Source organism: Corvus hawaiiensis, chromosome 7 (genome assembly GCF_020740725.1).
Source record: "Corvus hawaiiensis isolate bCorHaw1 chromosome 7, bCorHaw1.pri.cur, whole genome shotgun sequence".
NCBI lineage: Eukaryota > Metazoa > Chordata > Aves > Passeriformes > Corvidae > Corvus > Corvus hawaiiensis.
Genome location: NC_063219.1, coordinates 35411388 through 35436628, shown reverse-complemented (window position 1 = coordinate 35436628; position 25241 = coordinate 35411388). Strand labels below are relative to the sequence as shown.

The 25241-nt window shown below is 41.7% G+C and overlaps 1 protein-coding gene across 1 annotated transcript in view; it reads left to right on the top strand.

Annotated features, from left to right (window-relative positions):
* LOC125328887 (von Willebrand factor D and EGF domain-containing protein-like) overlaps positions 1-25241 on the top strand; it is a 170413-nt gene that overhangs the window by 70247 nt on the left and 74925 nt on the right. The window contains exons 9-13 of the mRNA XM_048310082.1: positions 743-1013; positions 3946-4124; positions 7664-8592; positions 22667-22803; positions 23872-24027. Coding sequence (XP_048166039.1) covers positions 743-1013; positions 3946-4124; positions 7664-8592; positions 22667-22803; positions 23872-24027 — 1672 coding nt within the window. The remainder of the gene's footprint in view (positions 1-742; positions 1014-3945; positions 4125-7663; positions 8593-22666; positions 22804-23871; positions 24028-25241) is intronic.

Below are 25241 nucleotides of genomic sequence, written 5' to 3'. Positions count from 1 at the left end.
TCTCACAGGCATCTGTTGTGGAAACCCCAGAGGCTCCAGATGGCTCATGTAGAGGCCAAACCCTTGCAAAGTTATTAAAGTTATCCTGCTTTTGTCCTCACTCAGATGGAGCAGAGACATTCCTTACAGAAAAGAATGAAAGTCCTAAATTGTTCCCTGCGCTGGCTTGTGCTGATTGCCAATCCATTGAGTGTGAAAGTTGTGCTTACGGGGAAGCATTGAGGGCACGGACAAACTTCATTTTAGCAGGCTTTCAGTAGAATCCCAGATTTTCCCAGGAAACCTTTACCTAGCCACAGCCAGACTTGTAAAATTTGGTGATTAGTCACAGAAAAGATTATTTGAGCACTGATTTCCCTTTGAAGAACATCATACTCTAAAAGCATCCAGTTAGAACCAAAACATATTTATTAAGACCTAGAGGGAGGAACTTCTTTGCTTTTGCTTTATATCAAATGTTTATCCTTTTTATCCATGCCCATTGCCATGACAGCAGCTGGGACACAAATCCCACTTTTCACAGGAATTCTTAGGCACTTCCAGCTAACAACTGCGGCAGTGTTCCCTTGGATACAGAGCCAGAGAAACCCTTCCCCCGTGTGGACTTTTCCCTCCTTTAAGGCCAGCCACCTCACTGGTGTAATTAAGAAGTGTTTCTGTACAAGCACCAACAAACAACTGGCACAGGTGGATGCTCAGGGCCTCTAACCCTCTCTGGTTTTCTTTCTTTGTGGCTGTTTAGGCGCTATGACAACTATAAAATCGGGACGTTCCTGCTGTGCCGCAGCGAGTCGCGGGTGTTCGAGGTGCACGTCCGGCAGTGGGATTGCGGCGGCCACCGCTCTGCCACCACCTGTAATTGTGGCGTAGCTGCACAAGAAGGGGGTGACATCGTGGTGCTGGACACCTGCAATGGCCACTTTCAGGACAGCAGGCCCCATCTGACCATCAAAAGCACCGAGGCATTGCCACGAGTCAAAATCCTGAAGTCTTATGGAGGCAGGAAGATAACAGTACGTGTGTGGATGGTTGAGCGCTCTTGTGGCAGTTGTGCTTTAAAAACACACGTTTAATATTTCTGAATTATTAATGAAGTTGCTACAAAAATATCTGAAGCCATCAGAGCGCCTGCAGCCAAATGTACCGCAAAACGAGAGGCAGGGAAGTAGCTGGTTAAAGTGTTGGTTTAACAAAATGTAAAAGAAAACAAAACAAATACCTCTGGAAATTTCTTGGCAACACAGCAGAGCTCTGATAGCGCTACTTACTCTCTGCAGCACGGCAGCCCACTCCCTGTTTGCTTATGCCAGGCACTACCCAACCACATAACATAAAGCAAATTTCTTTGCAGAGCTCAAGATATAAATATTCAAGGAAAGATCGCAGGTAGCAGGATAATGGAGTTTCAGAGTGGAGCGGTAAGACACTATTAGTCAGATCCAGAGAGCCCCCAAAAGCTATGAAAATGGGCTGTAAATGTGCAACATTTGGTGTAACATAAAGCATTTGCCTAAAAAATATATGGCCACAACTTACTTTGCATAAGTTTCGCTTATCCACGCTAATCCACTGAAATCACTTGAAAAATAAGAGCAGGTTGCACCAGGGGTTTTGGTAAGGAACAGAGCTGCAAATTATGGCCAAGAAGATAATTTCATCCTAGAGTTGTATCATCAAGATTCATTGCCATGAAATGTTTTGGATGAAGATCGATCCACAGCAGAGCCAGAATGACGCAGGAAGTGCCTGTGCTTGGCTCTCCTTGTGGTCTCGCTCAGAATAGACCTCAGGAAGGTAGTAATTGAAAGTCTGTTAATTATAGAATAGAGAAAAAGAAGGAATCAAGCTGTCATTTCTTTTGGCAACTGAATGCAATATAATTACTGCTTTATTACTAGGATAATCTTAGCAAGGAATCACCACTCTCATTTACACCTGAGGTAAGACTCGGGGAAACAAATCAGAGCAGACTGGGGACACAACATGAATCCTGCTCTGATCTGAGTGGGAATCTACAGGAACTGTGGAGCAGTGAACAGGATCCCTGAGCACACCACCAAGTATGGTGCATCCCAATTCTCCCAGTACTTGTCCATCATTATCCTCATGCAGCTCAGGAACCGGGTCCTCTGGCTCCCATGACATCTAAGGGGGTTTGGAATGGGGTTAGGTCATAAAAAGTGGCTGCTTTCAGGAGCCAGTAAATATCTCTGCAAACCGAGATCTCAAAAATGTTTCTTTGAAGCCTCAATTAGCAGCATTAAATCCAGGTGGGATGCATTTCCCGGGGCAGCAGGAAACGATAGGGTTAGAGCCCTCCAAACTCCCAAATTAAATCCACACATGGAAATATTAATCTGGACAGCACAGAAGACTGAACAGCTCATGCAGTTCTGACTGCAAGGGTTTGACACGCAGCCCTGCAGGAAATGCTCCTCTCTGCAGTAAAGCATGTGATTAGAAGACATTGCTTATGTGAGGAAGAAAAACAAATTCTATCCAGGATTCTGTCAACTGCAGTTCTCCTGCTCCACCTAGTAAACCACCAGGAAAAGCTAACTCATCAGGCAAGTTGAGCTTTATGTTGGGGAATCCCTGGGGTCTTTTTAAAACCACCTTGATAAGTGAAACATTAGGTACAGCCAAAGTGAAGGGACAGCCAAGAACTTCTGAGGTGTTCAAAGTACTGGATGTATATGATGATTTCTATTACTCCCCAAGGCCAAAAATCTTTGGGAAAAAAAAATGCTTTAAATAAAACACAGAGGGCCTGAGTTTCCAGTGTCCCCAGCTGTCCTTGCAATCAGTGGCACTGTGCTGTTGGGCTCATGGAGGGTTGCTCAAAAAGTATTCCCATGCCTGAAGTAATGGAGAACTAAAATGGTCAGGATTATAATTTAGTGAGGCCAATATGTAAACTCTGGATTCAACCACAAGAATAAAAATATGATCTTGATACTCCTTCACAGATATGAGTAGATTTGATAGGGAGGAACTTCAAAGGGACCAGAAAATCCCCACCAAAATAAAGGAAAGCAAAGGACATTATTTGGATAAATAAATTGTATTTTGGCAGGGGCCACTTAAAAAAGGAAAATAATTATTTTGAAATTATTTTGATGAGATGTTTACAACTCTTTAATGTACTTTATAGGGTAACTGAAAATGTTTAATTTTGGATAAAAAGAAAGTATTAAGGTTACTTATCAGGATAGTATGTTCCTGCTCCCTCTCCTGGCTCATACAATTTTCAAATAATTTTCTTTTACCTGTAAAAATGAAGCAAAAATACCTATATATTTCAGTTGAACAGATATTTTCTTTTTGCTTTTTTTTCCTTTTTATTATTTGGTTAGTAAACCAATCTGAAAAATCCATTATCCACACATTTACTTCTTGTTTTGAACCCTTCCAGCTTTTTTTTCTTTTAAAGGTCAGTGTAAGCCTACCACTACCCCTTTAATGAGAAAATTGCTTTATCCACTTTAAAACACAATCACTTTCTGGGTAATCAGGCATTGGAAAATGAAACGATTCTTCAGAAGGAAGAAAGCTGGTTTTCAATCTTGGCAGTTTATCTAAAAAAAATTATTTCCCAGGCAAAGACACAAGGGTGGCCTTATTGTCATGGAAGTCGCTTCAAAAATTATCTGGTAACTTACCACTGGGAAAACTTCAATGGATGCAATTATGAATTTAAAAAGAAAGTACTCGTGCAGTTATATATTTATGTAACGCTATCTGATATTAATGCCATGGAATCTGAAAGCAAGCTAAATAATAGCACAAATAAATATTTATAGTGTTCCTAAGTGATCTTAAATTACCTCTGCCATCACTAACGTCCTGCTTTGATATTTTCATTTATGGAAAGAGATGGTTTTTATTGCATAAAAAGCTTGGTAAGAGCTTCAATTCACTAGGGTTTTTTTCCTGCCTCTTCAGATCCTGTTCCCTTCAGGAGCGTTTGTTCGAGCAGACATGAGCGAGTGGGGAATGGGTGTGACAGTGAGGACACCGGGCAGGGACTTCAACAGCACCCGGGGTTTGTGTGGCCTCTTTGACGGGATCACTCACAACGACCTCAGCAACGCGCCCGAGGAAGACTTCATAGAGGAGTGGAGGTACAAAGCCAGAGAGATCCCACCCAGGAGATGCTCTTAGCAGTTTTCAAATGGTCTTGATGGGTTTATTTCATTACAGACTCCCCTAATGACGTGACAGAGAGATCTGCTTAACCTAAGGGAGAAGCCTGGAGACCCCTTTCCAACCCAGCAGCACAGGAGCTTAATTTTCAGTCAGCACAAAACACATCAGCAGTTACCAAGAGAGAAGTTTTATATTCACAAGTGATGTCATGTTAACACCTGTGTTAAGATCCCTCTCAGCTGTTAAAAAAAATGCAGTTCTCACCCACACTTGAAAATGTAGATAGCTGACAATAGGGATTAATTAAAGGTTTCATATTTCCCTTGTTCTTTTATTCCTGAACACTAATTACAATATGTGAGTATAGATTAAATGTTACATTTTGACAAAGTGTGGTAATATATATACCATGCTAAAACTTAATATCAACTCTACTAATGATGACAGTGAGCTCTGAAAACTTGTACTTTCTGGGACACATGGTCTGGAAACAGAGCCAGGAGTCTGGCTCTCTGACATCTCCCTGTCACTGTCCCTGTCCCTATCCTTACTCCTGTCTCTATCCCCACCCCACATTTTAGTTGCTGAACTTCAAACATGCCTAACAGGTGTTCCTAAAACCAAAATGGATTTGCTTGTGTAATCTGGTTTGTGAAGTAAGGAAAAAGAAGGCAAAACACTGTAACATAGCACTTTTTCTGTGCATGGGAACTCAGCACAATCCTATAGGAAAAATGAATTTTTATACCTCTTGCACTTCAGAAAATAAACAAACACCTCTGCCATATTCTAGTTCTATTCAGTGGTCTAAGTAATGGCTACCTAATGTCTATTTTGACCTTTCATTACAAATTGTACTACTTAGAATTCAACTGCCATCATTAGCATCCTAATAATGCGACAACCACTCAGAGATTGCTTCTGGGAAGGCAGATGGAGAAATAGCTTGGTGCAAGAACCAACCAATAGCTCACTACCCAACAAAAAGGGCTAAAAATGTCCTTAGGAGAGCCTGTTCAAAGCAAGTTTGTTGAAAGAGCTGAAGCCAAAGCCCGATACAAAGGAATTTACTTATAAAGCACTGAGGAGTTGTGTAGGGCTCAGCTCCACATGATGGAGATACTTCAGGGAAGACAGGAGGAGCTCCTGCTAAGTGAGAAGGGCAAGGAGGGGTGGTGAGTTTCATCTTGCAGTACTCCCAAGGATGGATTCTCAAGGACCCTTCAGAACCTGGTTAAAAAAACAAACAAGCAGAGAAAATAAGGTCACCTCCAGAGGAGACTGGATCATTCTGTGATCCACTCATGGAGAAATGGTGCAGTAAAAACAAAAGCTAGAGGGTGATTTTTCTGCTGCTGTTTTTAATCTCATTTTAAATAACCCTGAAAGCATGCTAGGTTTTCTCCAGCACCTGAAGCTAGTCTGAGTGCCCACCATCTGGCAGTTCGGAGCTTTCCCTGGCTCCCACCTCTCTCAAGCAGCTGCAGGGCTCTGCATGCACAGATCAGTTTTACTCACCAGCTTTCCAACACAACTTTTCAACAATAAAACAACATCAGAGCTTCCCAGCCATTAAGTAGCAACCAGAGAAGAGATGAATTTTAAAACATGTGATTTAAGCAGGCGAAATAAAATTTTCAAACATTTAAAAATATACCAAGAAACTGTCAGAAACGCTGTGAATTTTAGACACTTCCTCTATAATAGCATCCAACTCAGTTTGAAAAACTTGGTTTTAGTTCTTCCTGGATTATAGTGGGTGACTCAGAGGAGTGACAGTCTGGTCATCTCATGCAGGGGACAGAGGGCACATCCGAGCTCACTGAGGAGCTGTTGGTATGGGTATGGCTGTGAGGAAGGATGAGGTTTCCGTTCTTTCCACACCACACACCCCTGCTCTGCTGACAGGGGTGACTGAAAGAAGGTAACTAGTTTCATGTAGGATTAACAGAGGATTTTGTTTCAATAAAATATCAAGGCAGAAGAGTTTCATTTTACTAAATTTTCATTTGTGTGTTAGGTTTCTGTCCAGATTCTGGACCAGTTTATGTGGTTCATTTTATTTGTTTATTAAATAAATTATATTTACCCTACACTCTAGTTTAGGCAGTATTATATCAAAGGAGGTGCTACTGCTGCCTTAGCCTAGGTTTAAATTTGATGATGAGTCAGGGAAGCTTCAGGAGCAGATAACCCCTCTATTAGAGCCAGAGGAATGGAGCGTGAAGGACACTCATTCCGACACTAAAATGTGTTGTGCAAAGGACAGCTCTCTCAATCATCAAAAATGGTTTATTTTCCTAGACTCTAGGAAAGTGCAGAACAGCTTGTGCATTTCCATCAGCATGAAAACCATCCTTTTGTCTCATACTGTATCCTGCTGAGCCCACACTTTGGGCAAAATGGTTCCATAAATGTTTGTGCTCATGTTTCAGGAGGAGAAATAGGTTAATTTTGCCAGCGTCACTGAGATGTTCTACTTAAAAGTTATGATTGTGTCAATGATCAAAATAGTAATATCAGATATGCCATTTTAAATCTATTTGTAAAACATGGATAAAGACAATTATGGTTTCCAACAGTATCTAGTGTTTGGCTCCAACATGTTGGCGAATGCTTTCACTTTCCTGAAACCTCAGCATTCTGGCTGCAAGACAAAATTAATGCCAAAATAATTTAAAATTTTGGTGCTTTTTCGAATTTGTCTGGTAATGACATGCTGCCAAATACTGTGACAAGAACCATATCCTTTTCTATAAAGCTCTAGGATTCCTTTTGTGCTGCACAAATAAGGTCAATAAGAGATACGAGATCTCTGAAGAAACTTGAATCATGGCTGTCTATTCAAACTGAACTCTCTAGAAGTTCATCCATCATTAAAGCTAAATTTAAAAGGGGGAAGAGAATAATCTCAGCTTATATGATAGCCTAGCCCTATGGTCAGTAGAAAATTGCTTTGTGTTGATAGAAAAAATCAAAGAAAACTCCAATAGAAGACAAGAATGAAGTATACAAAAAAAAGGAAAAAAATACATTTAAAAGAAAAAAGTTAACAATCCACATCTTAGACGAACTATTGATACAGAGAGAACAGGCACACAGATAAAGATGATTTTCATAATATAGGATTTGAAACAAATATGACTTTTTTGTCATTCTCCAAGAGTTTTCTGGGTCACCCAGGGACAAATCCAAGGCTTTATTTAATGTGTAATACACAAAGGGTAACCTGCACCTCAGAGAAGTTCTGCAAATAGAAGTCAAGCAGTTAGGCAACGCTCCAGCAAACCACTTAAACATCTGGTTCTAAAATGTCTCCATGAAGACAGGACAACTCAAGAAGGGCAGTACAAAACTGACTAAAGAAAACAGATTAAACTTAAGCATTTTCTTAAATATCTTGTAGATTGGGAATTCACCCTTACCCCAGCCTCAGGGAAAGAAAGTTTCCTTGTATGATAGACTAATCTGTTGAAAGTTTTCTCCCTCTAACCCCTTCCTATTTTTAAATCAGAATTCCTCCAGGGAAGAGTTTATTTGACAAGACTCCAGCACCTTCCAAGAGGAAGCAAAGGAAAAGTTTCTGCAGGTGTCAAAAGGGGAGCACCAAGCCTGTGCCTGTGGTAAACATAAAAAATTCCTTTCAGACTCCTTCCCCTCAGCCCTCTGGCTGCCATCACGACCATGTGGATCACAGCTCTGCAATCCCATATCTGGATGTTACATCTGAGTTTGTCACTCACACAGAAACAGAGTCATCTTTGAGAAAAGATGGGAAACCACCGACCAAGCCTTTTGGTCAAAGATATTTGTCTAAATCAGCCCGAAAACAAAGAAGCCCCAAGGTCTGGCTAAAGCCCCTCACACACAATGTTTCCACAAATAGCAACAGTTCCACTGGCTCTACCAAACCAACAAGAGACCAAAGGAAAGCAAAAAGGCAGGACAAGTACTATGAATATTCATCCTTTCACCCATTGCGTGGCCCAACCCAGAGAGACCCAGAGAGCTTTGCATATTTTTTCCCTGAGGACTACTTTGAAGGGGTTCGGAAGAAATTTCCACTGTCATGGCCCACTCCCAATGGCCTGACTGCCACCAAAGCTCTGGAGATTTGCCACCAAATTCTTGCAAATTCCACCATTGGCTTGGTGTGTAAAGGCCTCCTTGGAAAACATCTGGATGAGGCAATTGATATTTGCCTTTTGGACCTGCAGCTCAAAGATAATGTGGCTTGGGTGAGGGCACTGATAGCCCTTCTGGAAAATGAATGCGAAAGGAGAGTGCTAGGAAACAGAAACGGAGTGTTCCCTGTTGGAAACCAGGAGGAAATCCTCACCGCTCTCCGGTGTCCTGCGCTCTGCAGCAGCCACGGACACTGCACGGAACTGGGCTGCCAGTGCTTTGAAGGCCACAGCTCCTACGACTGCAGCGTTGCCACAAGTAAGTAAAGCATTCTTTCCATATTGGAATTATTACGTAGAACATCTGCACAGAGTTGTTTGCTCTTCAAGCAGTGCTACCAGTAAGGTATTTGATGAATTAGTAATCAGGTTTTGACCTTGAAGAGCCGATCAAAATATCTGGTTGGCTGGTCCTTCACTTTTTTGCCTCAGTAACTTTTTAAAAATGGATTTTACAAGCCCCTTAGCAAATTGGTTTTGCAGAAGTGATTTTCTTTACATCTGATCTATCACTGGCATGCTGACAAGCAGGCTTCTCACAAAAAAAGAAGAGTGTCCTGCTCACCTTGTGGTCAATATTCATGTAAACAGTGTAGAGATACTTCTTTGGTTTCTTTTTTTCCTGATCAACAGAGAATAAAGTTTGAACATTAATTTCAAACACTGTACTAGTAACAAAACAAAATTAAAAGTGACAAAATGAACAAGTAACCCTGCCAAAGCTATCAAATAGCTACAGGATATACTCGAACCTGAAGACCTGATTCTGCAAATATTCATGAATTACATTTAGACAGAAGACTGTCCCACTGGGTTTGTTTCTTCTTTACAGCTCAGCCTCTCAATGGATGACTCCATGTCCAATATGAGTGCTGAGAGTGCTTTAAACTAAGCACACAGAGAAATGTTAGCAGGGATTTCAGTATGTGAACTCTGCCTCAGCAAACCACACAAGCTCACGCATGAAGTGACAGAGACTTCAGGCTCAGCCATCCAGCTGAGTTCCTGCAGCTTAAGGAGCCACGGTGGTTCCACTGAACTGAAATGACAAGGTGGGCTCTCCTAACCCATCCCAAATGTGGGGGAAAGCCTTTCTCTGCAACGCTTAGGTTGGTCTGTATTTAGGGCAAGTAAAGCTCACATCGAGGCTCAGTCACCACGGTTTAGCTGAGACATCCAAATCTCCAGCCAGCTCCAGGAGCCCAGAGGCACATCTGATACCCCAATACACTTATTATCAGGGGTGGGATCACCCACGTTCTTCACATTAAACATGACTTCAGTGCAAGGGTTTAAAAGAGTTAAAGTATATCCTGACATTTGTTATTTTGCTAATGGCAGGCTAAAATTTGCAGAATAACTTCCCAAATATGGAGGAATTAATTCTCTTTGCACAAACTGACACTAGGGACTGAAAAGTGAGTTGAGCAATTTTGAAGCAATTGTCCAGCACACAATTCAATGTTTAACTTCATTCCTCTGTGATACAGAGGGGTTAGGGGGCCTGCTTAGGCCAGATTTTAAAATTTTATTTTGCTATTGGCTGAAATCTCTCAGATTAGAGGAAAATAGCTTCAATATGACCTTTCAAGTAAAAGCTAATGGCACCTTGTCTTCTTGCTGTGACATCAAATATAAACAAGGACAGAGTACAGAGCACAGCCTGAGATTGCACAGGGAGGTGAGAACTGGAAAACAAACACACATCAGCTGTGGCAAACACCCCCTAAGTCACTGCCTTCCTCTGCCCTGACTGCTTTGTCTGTCTCTTGCTGCTTTTGCTTTGTACACTTTTAAGGTTCAACAGGACAGGGTGCTGGCCCATCCTGTCTAGACAATGCTTTTTCCAACAGAGGATGGACCAGATGAGCTTTGGGGTCCCTTCCAACCCGGAACTCCATGAACCCACAATTCACTTTTCTCCAGTTGAGGCAAATGTGGTTGCTGGTCTTTGCTTCAAATCACTTCTCTTTTGGCAGTCTGGTTTATTAGACCTCACAGTACATCAAATTAATCCTTCCAGTTTTCCGGTCACTAACATCCTGACTTCTCCTGGCAGTCTCCTACTCCTTCAAGTGCTACAGACCTGGAAACTACTCCACTGCTCCTGGGCTTCCACAGGGTCTCCACTGGGTGAGAGCTGCTCAGTGGGGCAGAGCTTTTAGCATGACCATCCTCTTGGTCTTGTTGGACCTGCAGAAGAGTTGCACTGCTGCAATTAGGAAATAGAAACTTCCCTTAATGTTTATACTGTGCTGTTTGTTGGGGGTGTGTCAGTGTCATGAAAAAAAACAACAGTGACAGCTTCAGAAGTTTTCCTGACACAAACACTGGACTGGTGAAACACCAGTACACGCTGGGAGGGTGACAGCTCAGACAGCTCCTCACCAGAGCCCAATGCAGAGCAGGACCTGGCCACTGGAATAGTCCACCCTTGTAATACTGGCACAGAGATAATGGGATGGAGAAGCATCTGAAGTTCAACTTGATTTAGAGCAAAATTGAGAGTAAACAAAACCCAGAAAAATTAAAACAAAACCAAGGTAACAACTGGCATGCTTAATTTTCAGGGTATTCTCCCTTGTCTTTGGTATAAATGCAGAGAAGTTAAGAGAAAACTTCACAATAAGTTTGTTTCAATGTTAACTATGGAGAGGGAAAAGTACTGCCACAGTCTAGAGTAAATCAATGGGATGAACTGCAATGAGCTCCATTATGACAGACTATTTATGAATTCATTTATTAGTGATTTAGGATATTTTTCTATATATACAAAAATAGAGAAGCAGTGTATATATATATATATATATATATAAATACATATAATTACCTGATCTTGTGAATGCAGTGTAAAGCAGATCTATACATACAGCCAGAGGTCTGATCCCTTACTAGGAGAAAAAAAATCTTAGTTCTGGCATGCCAATCACCCTGACATTATAATACTTAGAAAAGGTCATCTAGATAATTTGGTACAGTCGATTAAGACAAGCCTTCATGTGAGCTTCACCTTTAGTTGTTCGTGTTTTTACATCTTTCACAGTATATTTAAAGATATTTGCTTGTTTTCACATTTCATAAGATGAAATGTTCTACATAGCATAGAATCACTTAGATTGGAAAAGACCTGGGAGATCATGGAATCCAACCCTTAATCCAGCACTGCCGCCTTTACCATCAAACCATGTCCCCAGGTGTCACATCTAGGTGGGGTTTTGAACACTTACAGGCATAGTGACTCCACCACTTCCCTGGGCTGCCTGTTCCAATGCCTGACCACCCTTTCAGTGAATAAATTTTCCCTAATATCCAATTTAAACATCTCTTGGCATAACTAGATGCTGTTTCTTCTTGTCCTATTGCTTTTTACTTGGGAGAAGAGACCATACCCCACCTGGATACAATCTCCTTTAAGGTAGTGCAGAGAGCAATAAGGTCCACCTGAGCCTCCTTTTCTCCAGGCTAAACACCCCCAAGGCTGTTCCCCTACATATCCCAAGGTACACATGTGATGGGACACCTCTTTCCAGGGAAAAGCACAGCAGTGCCACACAGCAACAACGAACCTCTCAAATGCTCAGAACCAAAGTGCTGCTGACATCCCTAAAGCCACGATTTCACACCAGAAAAAGTTATTAGAGATGAAGAATTAAGATCAATCTCAGAAATAAAGCTGTGTGCTCTGACCAGAGCAGCTTGAGCCCCGTCACTAGGAGCTCAGGAATCCTGGCCTGGCTGGCAGAGCACAGGAAATCAGCACTGTGCAAGCACAGGTGGGATAAGCCCCTGGGCTTTGTGACTAATAAGCAGATGTTCTGTAGGAAGGGAAAGAAAGGAGAAGAAATAAAGAATTGAATTAGATTTCTGCTGGGCATATAAAAGTGCTGCCTCTTTCACTTTCTTTTCAAAAAATCAGGACCGAAGAAACAGAAGAATATTCATTGATTTCAGAAAAGCTGAGTTTTAAGTGCCATTGCTAGGGAAAAGTTATTTTCCAGGAGAAGCTACATGAGTAATGAAGGAGAAAGCAACTCCTTTTGCTGGCTATATATTTTCCAATCAGTTCCAAAACAAATCTACGTCTAATTTTCTAAGGCTGGAATTATAGATGGGAATTAAAACTCCCCCAAGATCAAGGAGGCCATCAGCATAATTCAAATATCTTTTCCAAGGTCACCCAACCTCAGCTATGCTGCCAATACATAACAATATATTCTGCCACTGGTTTTGGCCAGCAAACACACACAAAAAATGGCCCTGAAGTACTTTTAGGGATCGGAATATGGGCCATAATATATTTGGAGTCATTTTAAATGAAAACACGCATAAAGAGAGAATATGTGAAGTGTGGCTTGCAGAAAGGCTTACTCCTCTGCTCTGCCTGACTCCAACAGGAGCCGTCCAGGTGGCCAGAGCTATAATTATCCTCACATGAAAACCACTATTTGGAGTTGAAAGGCACCTCTGAAATTTGGCAGCACTCCAGAAGCTTAGAATTTCTTAATGTTGCTTAACATTTCATAACCCCCACCCCCCCCAACACCTGTATAAGGTGCTTAAAATGTCATTACCACCTGTAATTAAAGGCAGAATCCAATTACAGCAGGTAGCAAATCAAGTTGGTGCTTACCATTTGTACATATTGACCATGTTGCTTATAAAAAAAAATTGGGACTGGTAAAGCACACATAGAGCAATGTAATATGCAGATTGTACGAAGCTCTAAAGAGCAATTACAAGATAAAAGGTAATGAGGAATAATAAGGACAAATTAGTTTCAGTGAAGTAATGACACTTGAAGTTTAAATTTCTACATGGAAAGTTCTGGGGAGAAAAAAATTTAACCAGCAAAGAAATCAAAGCAAGCAGAAAATGAAGGTGGGAAGGTGAGAAGGTGAGAAGGGAATGCTCACCTACCACACTTGCAGATATCCCATTTTCATATCAATACATTTCATTGGTTTTATTAAGAGGGGCTGTGAACCCAACTGCATTTTCAGAGCTGTGAACCACAACCACACAGGTCTCTCCGACCCATCTGCCACAGCAGCTACATCGATTACACCCTTTTATTTTTAGAGTGGATATATAGACCTTTCTGAATTCAACAGCCTGCTTTGGGTCTTGTTCATGTGCTTTAATTAAATAATATGAATTAAAGCACGCAATATTTTTATTTTTTTTTTTAAATAAATATAATGAGCAAAAGTATGAGTTCAGCTATTTCAATTCCTCAGGCGGGGTCCTCCAATGGAAAATTTCTCTTCCCCTTGGAAGGGTAAGCTCAGAGCTTTGATCAGATCAGGAACGTGAGGTCAGGTACCTATTATGGAAATCTCACCATTTATGTAATTGTGCTTTATTTTTAAGCTTAATTCTCATTTTCAAAGACAAAACCCAAGAAAGACATTTAAAGAAAATACATTTTTTCAGGATCCCCAGGTGAAAGGGGACAGAGTATTTCAGTTGTCTACGTCAAAATTCAATCTGCTTTGGAGACTTTGTATGGGAGCATACAGACTGAAATAAATACTTTTCTCCCACTTGTATGAATTCAGTGATCTTTAAATTCCAGATCATAATGATTATGTAAGGGCTGTTAGCATGTCAAGTAAATGAATACTTTTTGGCATTTTCAATGTGTGTTTTGCTGATGTGATGCAGAGGGAGCCATCAGGATATATTGGGTCAATAGATGCTCTCCTTGCATAAATTAGACCATATAAAGTAAAACATGCATATTAGATTTTTCAAAGAAAATATAATCAATTTACAGAATTCCCAGGACATCTGCAATTATTATATTACTATTATTATATTACTCACTGTGTGTAAGGCTGGTGTCCTCTGAGGCTGGGACCAGCCTGTGGTGCTGGTGTGACCAGATTTTCAAGGGAGAATTCCATTTTATAGCACCACAAGGGCCCCAGAAACAGAGTTACCAGAAACTGTGACCCTCTGCACAGGAATTGATCAGTTTTTCAAATTGTTCGGGCTAGTAAACAAAGAAAAAACAACCAAGCTTTTTGCTAATATGGCAAAACATGTTCTATGGCAGAGAGGATGCAGTACACTTTAGCAATTCTATTGATTTTTCAAAATTGGATTTCATAAGAAGAGTCAAACATGCTTGTGAGAACAGCAGACACCATGCTTACTGCTTTCAAACTTTTGTCACCAAACAGAGTGCTATTGCTATAAAAAAAAAGTTAAATGGCATTATTCCTTATAAAGCCCTTCTTCTTTTCAAATAGTAAGGCATTGGGCTTAATTCCACTCTTGTTATAACAATTCCATTGACTTTGGTGGACGTAATATCAGCAAAGTCACAGTTACTATCACTTTGATGAAGTTACACTATCAAGACAAAAATCAGGTCTCTTTTTCACAAATATTCTTTCATTTTTTTCTTTTTTCTCATACTAATTGCTGACTTTTACATTCCACAAAGTTGGCTTTTCCTATCTATCCAGCTGAGGGAGGTTTGACACTTTCCACCGCCTGTAGCCTCCCCACTCCCTCTTGTGTGGACAGTTCACTCGACAACTGCTGGGCAGGGAGGCAGTGCTCTGGTACCAAAGTTTAGAAGTTGGGGCATCTGTTTCTAGCAAATACATTTTTCTTCAGTAATGAATTCTGTAAGGCAGGGATCACTTCAAGCAGATCTCTGTGTACCATTACAGCATAAACCATAATTTAATATGCAGCTCCCACCCCTCTGGGATTGCGTTCTTTACACTGGGCTTAAAGATATTAAGAATATATTCTTATTTCCTTAAAGCTGACATTAAAGAAGTCTCACTAAGATATCAATACTCCATAAAAGAGGTTCTGTACAACTTGAAAATGGAAACTTTTCTTTTGAGACCTGTTATCTCCACTTAATATCCATTTTTTCCCCTCAGCTTACAGAATAATATTGGAAAGTAGATAAAGAGTAAATATGAATATACTATTATGCAATTCAAGATTACATTGGGTTCAGTTACTCAGCTTTTTCCTAGTTAAAACAATGTATGATTTAATGCTGAAATAAAACTGGGGGAAAATATCTTTTAAATGTTTATTTACAAAACACACTTTCCTTCTCCCAGCCATCTACAGAGGAGTGGTCCTCATCATCATCATCTCTGAGGCCCTGGCACAGGTTGCCCAGAAAAGCTGTGGATGTCCCATCCCTGGAAGTGTTCAGGGCCAGGTTGGATGGGACTTGGAGTATCCCGTATGAAGAAAATTATTCATTAGTATCTTCAGGTCTGGGCCATAAAAATTTACACAAATACATTCTTCTCAGGCTAAAAACAGAGCCAGTATTATCAGTCATATTTACAAAAAGTATAATGATTAAATATCAAGCTTTGATATTACCTGTCAAAAAATCAATTTTTGAACATAGGACTTACCAGCTTTTGAAAATAGAAGTCTTGTTCTTTTAAAGGAATGAACACCTCCAACCACAAAAGTTTTAGTAACTACAAAATTTACAAAAGAAAAATAGTTTAGAATTAAAAGAGAAAAAAAGCATGAACTCTGACTACCACTGATGCATCCTCACTGACACCCACACACTGTGCTTGGAGACACATTTTTCTCAGTCACATCAAATATATTTGTGGGCAATTCTCAGGGACTGGAAACTTCTTGCTAGTTTTAAAGCCTTTCTTCTTTTCACAGCAGTTTTACTTTAGCTTTTGCTGGTGCAGATGCAATAAACAAGCATCTGAAAAGGCAAACATCAATACCAGCTTTAATCTACTGTTTTAAGTCCCAGTTCTTTCTGTTCAAGGCACAGACCTGGCTGATCAGGAAGAGGGCTATTAGCTTTATAGTTATAAAGTCAATAGAAACCGAATTTTAAAAGGATATCAAATCCTCATGATAAGGGACATGGAAGGTTGCATGCTCAGTGATCCATACTATTCCCTGCAAACCAGATCACGGAGATTAGTCTTTTCTGGAGATTAGTTTATTTGCTTTAATGCAAAGCAGTGAAAACAGTCCAGTGAAACATGTAGCTAAACAAAATCATTTTCTGAAGTACGTAGAATCAAATTGCCAGAAAAGTTTAAAAAATTATAGGTCTGATTCAAACTGACCAAAGCCAGACAACCCAGAAGCAAGTCTATAACTTCTTTACATCAGACTGTTTACAGATACCACAGGAAATTTCAGCCTTAAATCTTCTTAAATCCACAAGAAAACAAAAAGCCCTGAACAAAGAACTTCCTCCTCCAAGTACTCACACACACTCACAAGATAAATAATAAGTTCACAACTGTTTGTAAACTAGAATTATAACCTGCAAACCATTCAAAAGTCTGATTTAAACTGACCAAAGCTGAAAAATCAGAGCAAACTTGTAATGCCTTTAAATCATGTCATGTAAAGAGCCCACAGTCCACCTGATACAGAACATTCAACCAATTGTGAACAAAACCCGAAGTGTAATAAGCAGATTTACTCTAATTCAGTAGCTTTAAACATGGGAAAATTACTGAAACCAACTAATTGGACGCTAGAGTGGACATAAGGACTAAGATGACATCACAATGACCCAAATCCCTTTGAGTGGCGTCATTGCACTTACTCATAGGAAGCCTCAAGATGTTGCCAAGGATTCTGCCCTGAAATGCCATTGAGGGACAAAATCTGAGACCTGCTTTGGTGTGCCAGTGAGCACCAGGAAAGCACAACCAGAACCTTACCTGATGTCACCTCTCCAGACCATCTGGAAAAGAAGAAATATTCTGTAGTCAACACCACAATCCTCTTCCTTTCTATCGCTGAAGTACATTGCTAGCAAGCCTTTTAAAAATAGAAGGATTAAATAAACCTAAAATGTCATAGTGAGATTTCTAAAGCAAAAAATAATCTACCATATTGTTGCAGCACATGGATGCTTTCAGTGCGAAATTGAGCCAGGCCATTTCTCACATGCAGTGAGCTCTGGCACAATGCTTTCCCCCCACACTCTCCCAGGGCTCGTGTCTGCAATCTGTACTGGATGCCAGAGACCCTCAAAGCAGAAAGCCAGATTCACTCCATGCCAGTGAAAAGTCATAGGTCTGGAGTTTGGTACTATGGAAACAGAGTCATTTAGGCTGGAAAAAATCCCTAAGGTCATCGAGTCCAACTGTTAGCCCAGCACTGCCAAGCCCAGCACTAAACCATGTCCCCAAGTGCCACACCTACATGGCTTTTAAATACCCCCAGGGATGGTGACTCCACCACTTCCCTGGGAAGCCTGTTCCAGTGGTTGACCACCCTTTTGGGGTAGAAATTTCTCGTAATATCCCATCTAAACTTCCCCTGCTGCAATTTGAGTCCATTTCCTCTTGTCCTGTCACTTGTTAGTTGGGAGAAGAGACCAATCCACACCTTGCCACAAGCTCTTTTCTGGGAGTTGTAGAGAGTGAGAAGGCCTCCTTTTCTCCAGACTAAAAATCCCCAGGTCCTTCAACTGCTCTGGTTCTCTGAGATCTGGTTTTGGAAGCAGGAAAAAGCAGTTTTCATTTAGAAGCCAGGGAGGTCACTGATGTGCAAAACTCCTGGCAAACAGCATATGGATACTGATAGTTTTTTCTTGGGGAGGATTATCAAATGAGCTTTGGGTCATGGATAGCACGAGTTCCAGGATAATGGATTCAGTGATTGTGTCTATGATGACTGTAATAACTCTATATATAAAAGAAGTACAATGTTTGTGCAAGCATTTGAATGGATGCAGACTGAGGCTTGCTCTGTCCAAGGTGTGAGATAATTAAGCATCAATTTGCTCTGATACAGAGCCCTCATATCTATGGTGTTTGGAGGTCCCCATCCACACCAGCAAGCTCTGGCATAGCAAATTGTTTCATCATCTACCTGATTCCAAGGAAGGGACAACTGGGCATCATGGGCCATTTACTTGTGCATTTCAGCAAAGATTTAACCCAGCCCAGCACTTGTGATCTGGTTCTTGATTTGCTTTTGAAATAGCAATAGCTTAGATAGCTTATTTATCATCCCCTCTAAGAAAAGCAGGGCAGTTCCTTTCCTTCTCTTTATTCAAGCAAAATTTTTGCTGACTTCAAGTTCAGGTCTGCTGCTCCAGCCCAAAGCCTCATGGTGGTTTTCAAACATTGCAGAAGGAAGTTTATTTGTGCTGGGATACTTTTCTAATCAAATGAGTAAATCCAACATGAACCATATCTATCCATCAGCAAGGCTTCAATAAGTGTAGTTTTGCAATATTCTTGATTTTGTGTCAACTGTCTTCACTTTACTTCTACTACTGTGCATATTATTTACATAATACACTGCAACAAATACCTGTAAAACCAACCGTGCATTTATGTGGGGGTTTCAGTCTGTGATGCAGCCTGTGCTCCTTGTCAGGTTTGATTCATGTAAATGATTACAGAATGAAACCACACTGTCAGCAACTCTGAATTTACTGTTCTTTTCTGGAAATTCCTACTGGAGATGGGAGGAGAAGGAAGGGAAGGTGGGGGAGGTATTGTGCCTTGAGGGAGGCACAACACAAGCACTGCAAACCAAACAGCACAGATCCCTTATTCTGTCACCTGAGGTCTGGAGGCCTTTGAGATTTCCACCTTGAACTCCAGACTCCTCTCTCCTTTTTATCTCAAAACAGTTTCATTAAAGCACAAGATTTTTTTTTTTTAGTTTTTTCTCCCCAGCATTCCCTGTTGTTCATCACTGTCCCAATGCAATGTTCTGCCAGGTGATAGATGCATTTTTTTGGTGTTTACTTGCTGTGTGTACAGACTGGGCACTGCTGCTGGAAATGCAGCAGGATGCCCATGCCTGAGTCAGTGGATATGAACACATGCTGCACCCTGTCACATATCTGAGCCCCAGGCACCAACCTGAGCTTCAGTTTTTGATCTACCAGTAAAAGTCAAAGCATATTCTTGGTCTATAGACCATACAGAGAAGAGAAGGAGGACGTTCTGCCCTGGATTTTGTTGAATTTTGATATTCTCACTTCCTAAACATAAATTATTAATGTTCAAATATATCATACTTTTTACAAGCTTCTTCCAGGAACTTCCTCATTACCTACAGATAACTCTCCTGCCTCTAACTTGCCTCCCTGCAGACATCAGACATCCATCCCAGGTCTCCAAAACCTCTGCTTTCTCTGGACATCTGCACTTTTGCCCTCGCTCTCACCCTTGTGATGTTTCCCAGCTCTTTTCATTGCTCTTGTCTTTCTCCCCTCCAGTCTTTAGCTGAACTACTTGCAGCTCTTTTGCTGGGTTTTTCAGGCTCTCCTGTATTTCCTTCTGATGTCATCACCTTTCTGGACTTACCAACTACCCCTCCACTACCATGGAGCAATGAATGACCACACCTTGATCCCTGTACCCCCAGCAAGAACAGGATCTGGATGTTTGAGTGCCCAGCTGCCAACTGCCAGGAGACTTTTCCAAAGCTGGTGTCATGGAGATTTCCTCTCACCTGTTTGGTTGAAACTGGCTAATATGCAACAACACTAGAAGGCAGAGGGGAAGACAGACAGAAACTCTCATTAAAACCAAATGCCTAAAATTCCTACACCCATTACATGTGACACCTCATTTTAAAAAACAGATAAAAACACCAGGCCTTGTCAATATTTATGTATTGCCTATACTGAGGTCTAAAGGCTGAACTCTAGGATCCACTACTTTAAAAAAGGAGACATGACAATTACTTTTATTTTCCATCAGTCTTAAAGCTGGTAAGACACTGATGTTTTCAGTTGTTGCCAAGTAGTTTTTGTATTAAGGAAAGGACTTTCCATGTTCTCATGCCCTGCCAGCAAGTAGTCTGGGGGTGGACAGAGAGCTGGGAGGGGACACTGACAGGACAGCTGACCCCCACTGACCAAAGGGATATCCTCTTCCACATGGCATCCTGCTCAGTCCATAAACTGGGGGAAAAGCTGGCCAGGGCCACTGCTCAGGTACTGGCTGGGCAGTGGTGAGTGGTGAGCAATTGCATTGTGCATCACTTGCATATTCTAAATATTTTATAATAATTATTATCATTACTGTAATTTTCTTCCTTTTCTCTCCCATTAAACTGCCCTTAACTCACACATTTTCTCACTCTCTCCCTTTTGATTATCTTCCTGATCCTGCCAGGAGGGGCAGTGAGTGAGTGCCTGTGTGATGTTCGGTTCCTGGCTGGGGTGAAACCCTGACAAGTGTGTACAGAATGGCTTGAGAGGAATAAATACAAAATGCTGTGCTGATACTGTAAGTCACTGGGGCTGGGTAATCCTGCCCTGACCCTGACACGGGAGTGTGTCCTTAAAGATTGAGGAAACCCTTGGGGAAGTGCAGGGGTCTCATCAACAAGCAGCTGACCTGAGAGTGCTTTTGTGGAACAGGAAGGGCTGCAGGAGCACACTCCTGTGCCTCACTCCTTACCAGCCCCTGAGATTCTACTTCACCCACAGAAGCCTGAAAATCTGCAGTGATAATGAAAACATTAATGCAATCCAAGCTACCTCAGTACCAATGGGCCTAACTATTAAAATCTCATGAAAAACATAATGAAGCATTTTTTTTTAAATTTTTATGCACTAACCACAGAAGAAGGCAATTTATCAAAACCAGTCACCACATCTGACTAATAGTTTTGTGCATTACAGGAATCCACCAGTAACTGATGAAAAGCTGATACGCTGTAAACGATTTCTCTTCTTGTAAATATTGCAAAGCGTCCAGCAGTGTTGGTAATACTGCTGCAATAAAATCAATTAAAAAAAAAATGAAAGAAAAGCTAAAAGCATTTCAGAAGTGCAGGGCAAAAAGAAGTCTTTTCACTATTTTTCATATTTATGTTGCTTTCCTTCCTTCTTTTCTCTGGAAAAACGTGAGTCATGCAGCTCTGTTGTTACAGGCTGCAATCTGGTGGGATGGCAGTGTTTAAACAGCATTTTTCCTAATTACAGCCTTAATGGCAGAGTCCTAAAGGAACAGCGAGGTGCTGGGGAAGGTTATCAATTCAGCTCAGGGCATTTTGCCCCTCCAATCAGAGCTGAACTAATGTACCATTAAAATATTAGGTGATGGAGAGCTTCTGTTTTAGCTAAGCTACAGCTCAGAGAAAATTGATGGGCAATATTGCTTTGCCAGAGCAGTGGTGACGGGGCTGGGAAGAGGAAGGTAAGTGGGAATAACAACTGAGACTCCACTCTGCTGGTGAGCAAAGTCCCTCCCAGGACTCCTGGTCACACCCCTGTTATTAAGTGCTGCTCAGGAGGCAAGAAGAAAATGTTCTCCTTTGTGTTACTTGCCACCATAGTGGCTTCTCCCTACCACTAGAAGTACAAACAGTATAAATAAAAACATGTAACCATGATCCTGACTGACTGCTGTTATTGATGTATGATATTGAAGCCATTCTGAGTGTTGTGCTAGCCAAGAGCTGATGCAAATATCTACCAAATTATGATTTTTCTTAATTGAATATGTGAATCCTGGCATGCAATGGATTTGCATTTTTCCTCTGTAGAAATAACTCCAACATGAAAGCAATGAGCAATTTTAAATGGTGAGTACCTAAAGTAAAACAGAACTCAAAGGAAACATTACCTGAGAATCATAAAACATTTTAAAAACAGCAATAGGTGCAAGTCAGCCTTGTAAGGGAGCCAGCAGAGTCTGTACACCACTTAAGCCTTACTTAAGGCCTCAATGTAGGCTTTAAGGGAAACTTAGCTGGTGCATACCCTTTGTGCTGGCAGAGTGCAGAGCTGAGCACTACCATCAATGATTTAACCCTCTCAAGAAGGCTTTCCTTTGAGAATCCTTTTACTGCCTCCAAAACTTTAGGGAAAGAAACCCAAACAACAGAACAAAAACATAGGACTGGCTTTTACCCTGCTTTTTAACACTACAGAGAGCCTGGTGGCATGGACTTGTCTTGTTCCCTTGCTTCTCCATGATGGGATGAGGGCTTGTCCTCTCAGCTGTGCTCCCACCCTGTTGCCTGGGTCAGCAGCAGTATTACCACTGGATACTTAGGTCAACAGAAGTTTTACCCCTGGAGACCTTTAACACCAAGCCACAGCTCCAGTGAATTGACTCAGAAGCTCTGACACATCTTGCAGCACTGGGTGCACAGGACAATCTTTAATGGAGGTTTGCTGCTTCCCCCTCTGACAACCACTGTTTCCTATTCAAGAGAAATCCACAGGGAGGCAAGGAAGACCCTAAGGAAAAGTATCAAACCACAACAACCAGGAACAACTATAACAAAATCTCTGAAAAAGCAGAACAGAACGGCGTGTAAGTGCTGCTCTCTAAAGCTTTGTCTCCATCTCCCCCTTGCAGAGCAAGCCTTGGAAATCACGGGCTTGGAGAACGGGGGCCTCTGTGACATCCGCGCCTCGGACTGCACCAGGATCCGGGTGTTTGGCCTGGGATTCAAAGAGTCCCCCAGCCTGCACTGCCAGGTCACCAGGTTAATGGTAAGCAGCCCCCTGTTGGCTCCTAAAATATTGATGATACAGTCAAACTTTAACATGTTTATATAGAAATCTTTTACTCTCATCTGTGCTATGTTCTCTCACTGCCTCATCAGAGTATAAACACCTTCCAAGCCCACTGCCATTGTGTGTGCTACAAGCGAGGGGAGCTGAAGAGGCTCAGGCCTTTCCAGGACTGATTCCCTGGAAATGCACAGCCATGAGTTCTTGCTCATTATCTCTGTGGAGTTTTGTTTGACTCCTGTTTGGTTCAGCTGTTCTGTACTCCATTGGAGCCTGACATCACAATATTATTTCTCATTTTGTACATCTGGAATCACCGCACTCGGTTGTTTTCCTAAACACATTTAAATGCTAAGTTTTGTGGCTGAACATAGGGTTTCCTCAGCACAGCTACAGATGCTCTTATTTGAATTTTCTTAGTCATAGTTCAACACCAAATCAGAACTTTTAATGAGCATTAAATTCATCTCTTATGCTAGCACTGTAATTTTATCATAAACAACTATACACAGGCAATGCTGCAACTAAGTTATTTGGTGGATCAGCATCCTCAGATATGAAATGTTTGATTAAACTCATAAATCCACCTCAGAACAGACACTCAGCCTGACTCCCACTCAGTGCTGGCACACTCATGAGGCAGAGCTGAGATTTGCCATGCCCGCTTAGGGCTCCAGAAGCTCTTACCAGCCTGGAATGTTTTGTGCAGCTGATCTAGAGGAGTAGCTGACATCACCTTAAAGGAGCCACGAGCTGGCTGCTGAGCTCCAGGAGCAAACACAAAGTTACTCAATTACATCACCCTGTCTCATCCCAGCTGCTCGTCCCAAGTGCAGACCACAGCACTTCCTAAATCAATAGCCCACCTGCATGCATGGCTAAGCATGGCTTCCCCTTTACGGTAGCTAAAGTAACAGCATGATTCCTTTTAAATAAAACACCTAGGAATGCCTTATATTATCAATTAGAAATACAAACGTACACTGACAACCGGATTCCCTTTATATGAGCCTTCAGTTGCTGCACTCTCCCTCTGTTCTACTGTAGCATCTCGATGGCAAATGGATGTCAAGAGAACAAGAAAGCACAAAAGCAGCTTTTCTGAGCTCTGAGGCTGTTGACTGCCAGATCCCACTGCTGAACATCACAGAGGCTGTGCACTTCGTGGCCGGCGATGAGCCGTTCGCGAGATGGCAAGTGAAAGTAGGAATTTTATTATGTTTCTAGGAAACACTTTAGAAAGAGAAAATCAGTTGTCATGGTAAATTAAAATGCAAAGCACAATTTTCTTCCTTTCAGAAATGAAGATGCCTGTAGAAATACACTAATGTCATGTAGAGAAAAAAACCACCCCACCAACCAAAACAATGAGCTAAACCCAGGCATCTCTGTAGCCAATCCAAAAGTGCAAATTACAACCACTTCTAGAGGTAATCACCTGAGATTGATGCAGTTGTGCTAATCAATTGTTAATCATTAGTATTCCATTTCTGAAAAGCCCAGCTCAAGCTCCTGATTAGGCTGCAAGTGTCAGAGAGCTCTGACTCCCTGGCTGTGCGAGCGCTGCGTGCACGGTGCAGGAGAAGGGCACAGGCTGGCTCTTGGGCAGTCTTGAGCTGGGATGTCACAGTCACAGTCCTGGCCTGAATGGCTGCAGGAAGAAGCATGTGCAGTATCTGCTTGTTCTGGGTTCTGTGCTGTGGTTTTAGCTGCTTACTTTCACAAAATGGTACCCACTTTCTAAATATTCCCAGGAAACCAGTGCCTTCCCGACCCTGCGTGCCTGCTGCCCTTGGTCTCACTCTCAGCCTGGATGGTTATTTTCTGCAGATCACTTGATTTTATACAAGACTGAGATCTTTTAAAGGCTCTGCAGCTGAGAAGAATATATTGCCATTGTAGGGAGACTGCAGATGTGCTGTGAAAATTGCAGCATGCAAAATGAAACACGTAAAACACTCCCTTCACCATGGTGTTACTGCCTGTCCTGCACCCTGCAGCCACCTGCACCCCAGCTGGGGACATGTGCTGCCACATGCCTGGGGGAAACAGAAAGATGTTTGGCAGGGCATGATTTCTAGTCAGTCTTTATTTAAAAAAAGATAAAGATTTGGAAGTTTAGGACATTAGGGTAAAACCTCTGTGGGAGAAGAGCCTGAGCGTTTGCTGCTGGGGTGGACCTTGGACCTTCCTTGTGTCACACACCAGGGCTGAACCAGGAGGGAAGGTCCTCTGCTTAGGCCTCCAAAATTTCTCAAAAAAGGTATTGAACTCTGCCAGCTGTGAGACAAAATGCTGCCTCATGGTGGAAGGGTCTGACAGGGAGACATCCTGGATGTTCCTGGCCCAAGAGGACAGCTAAAATCCTTGTATACGCACAGGAAGATTTCTCCAGTATTCCCAGGACAGCTTCCTCA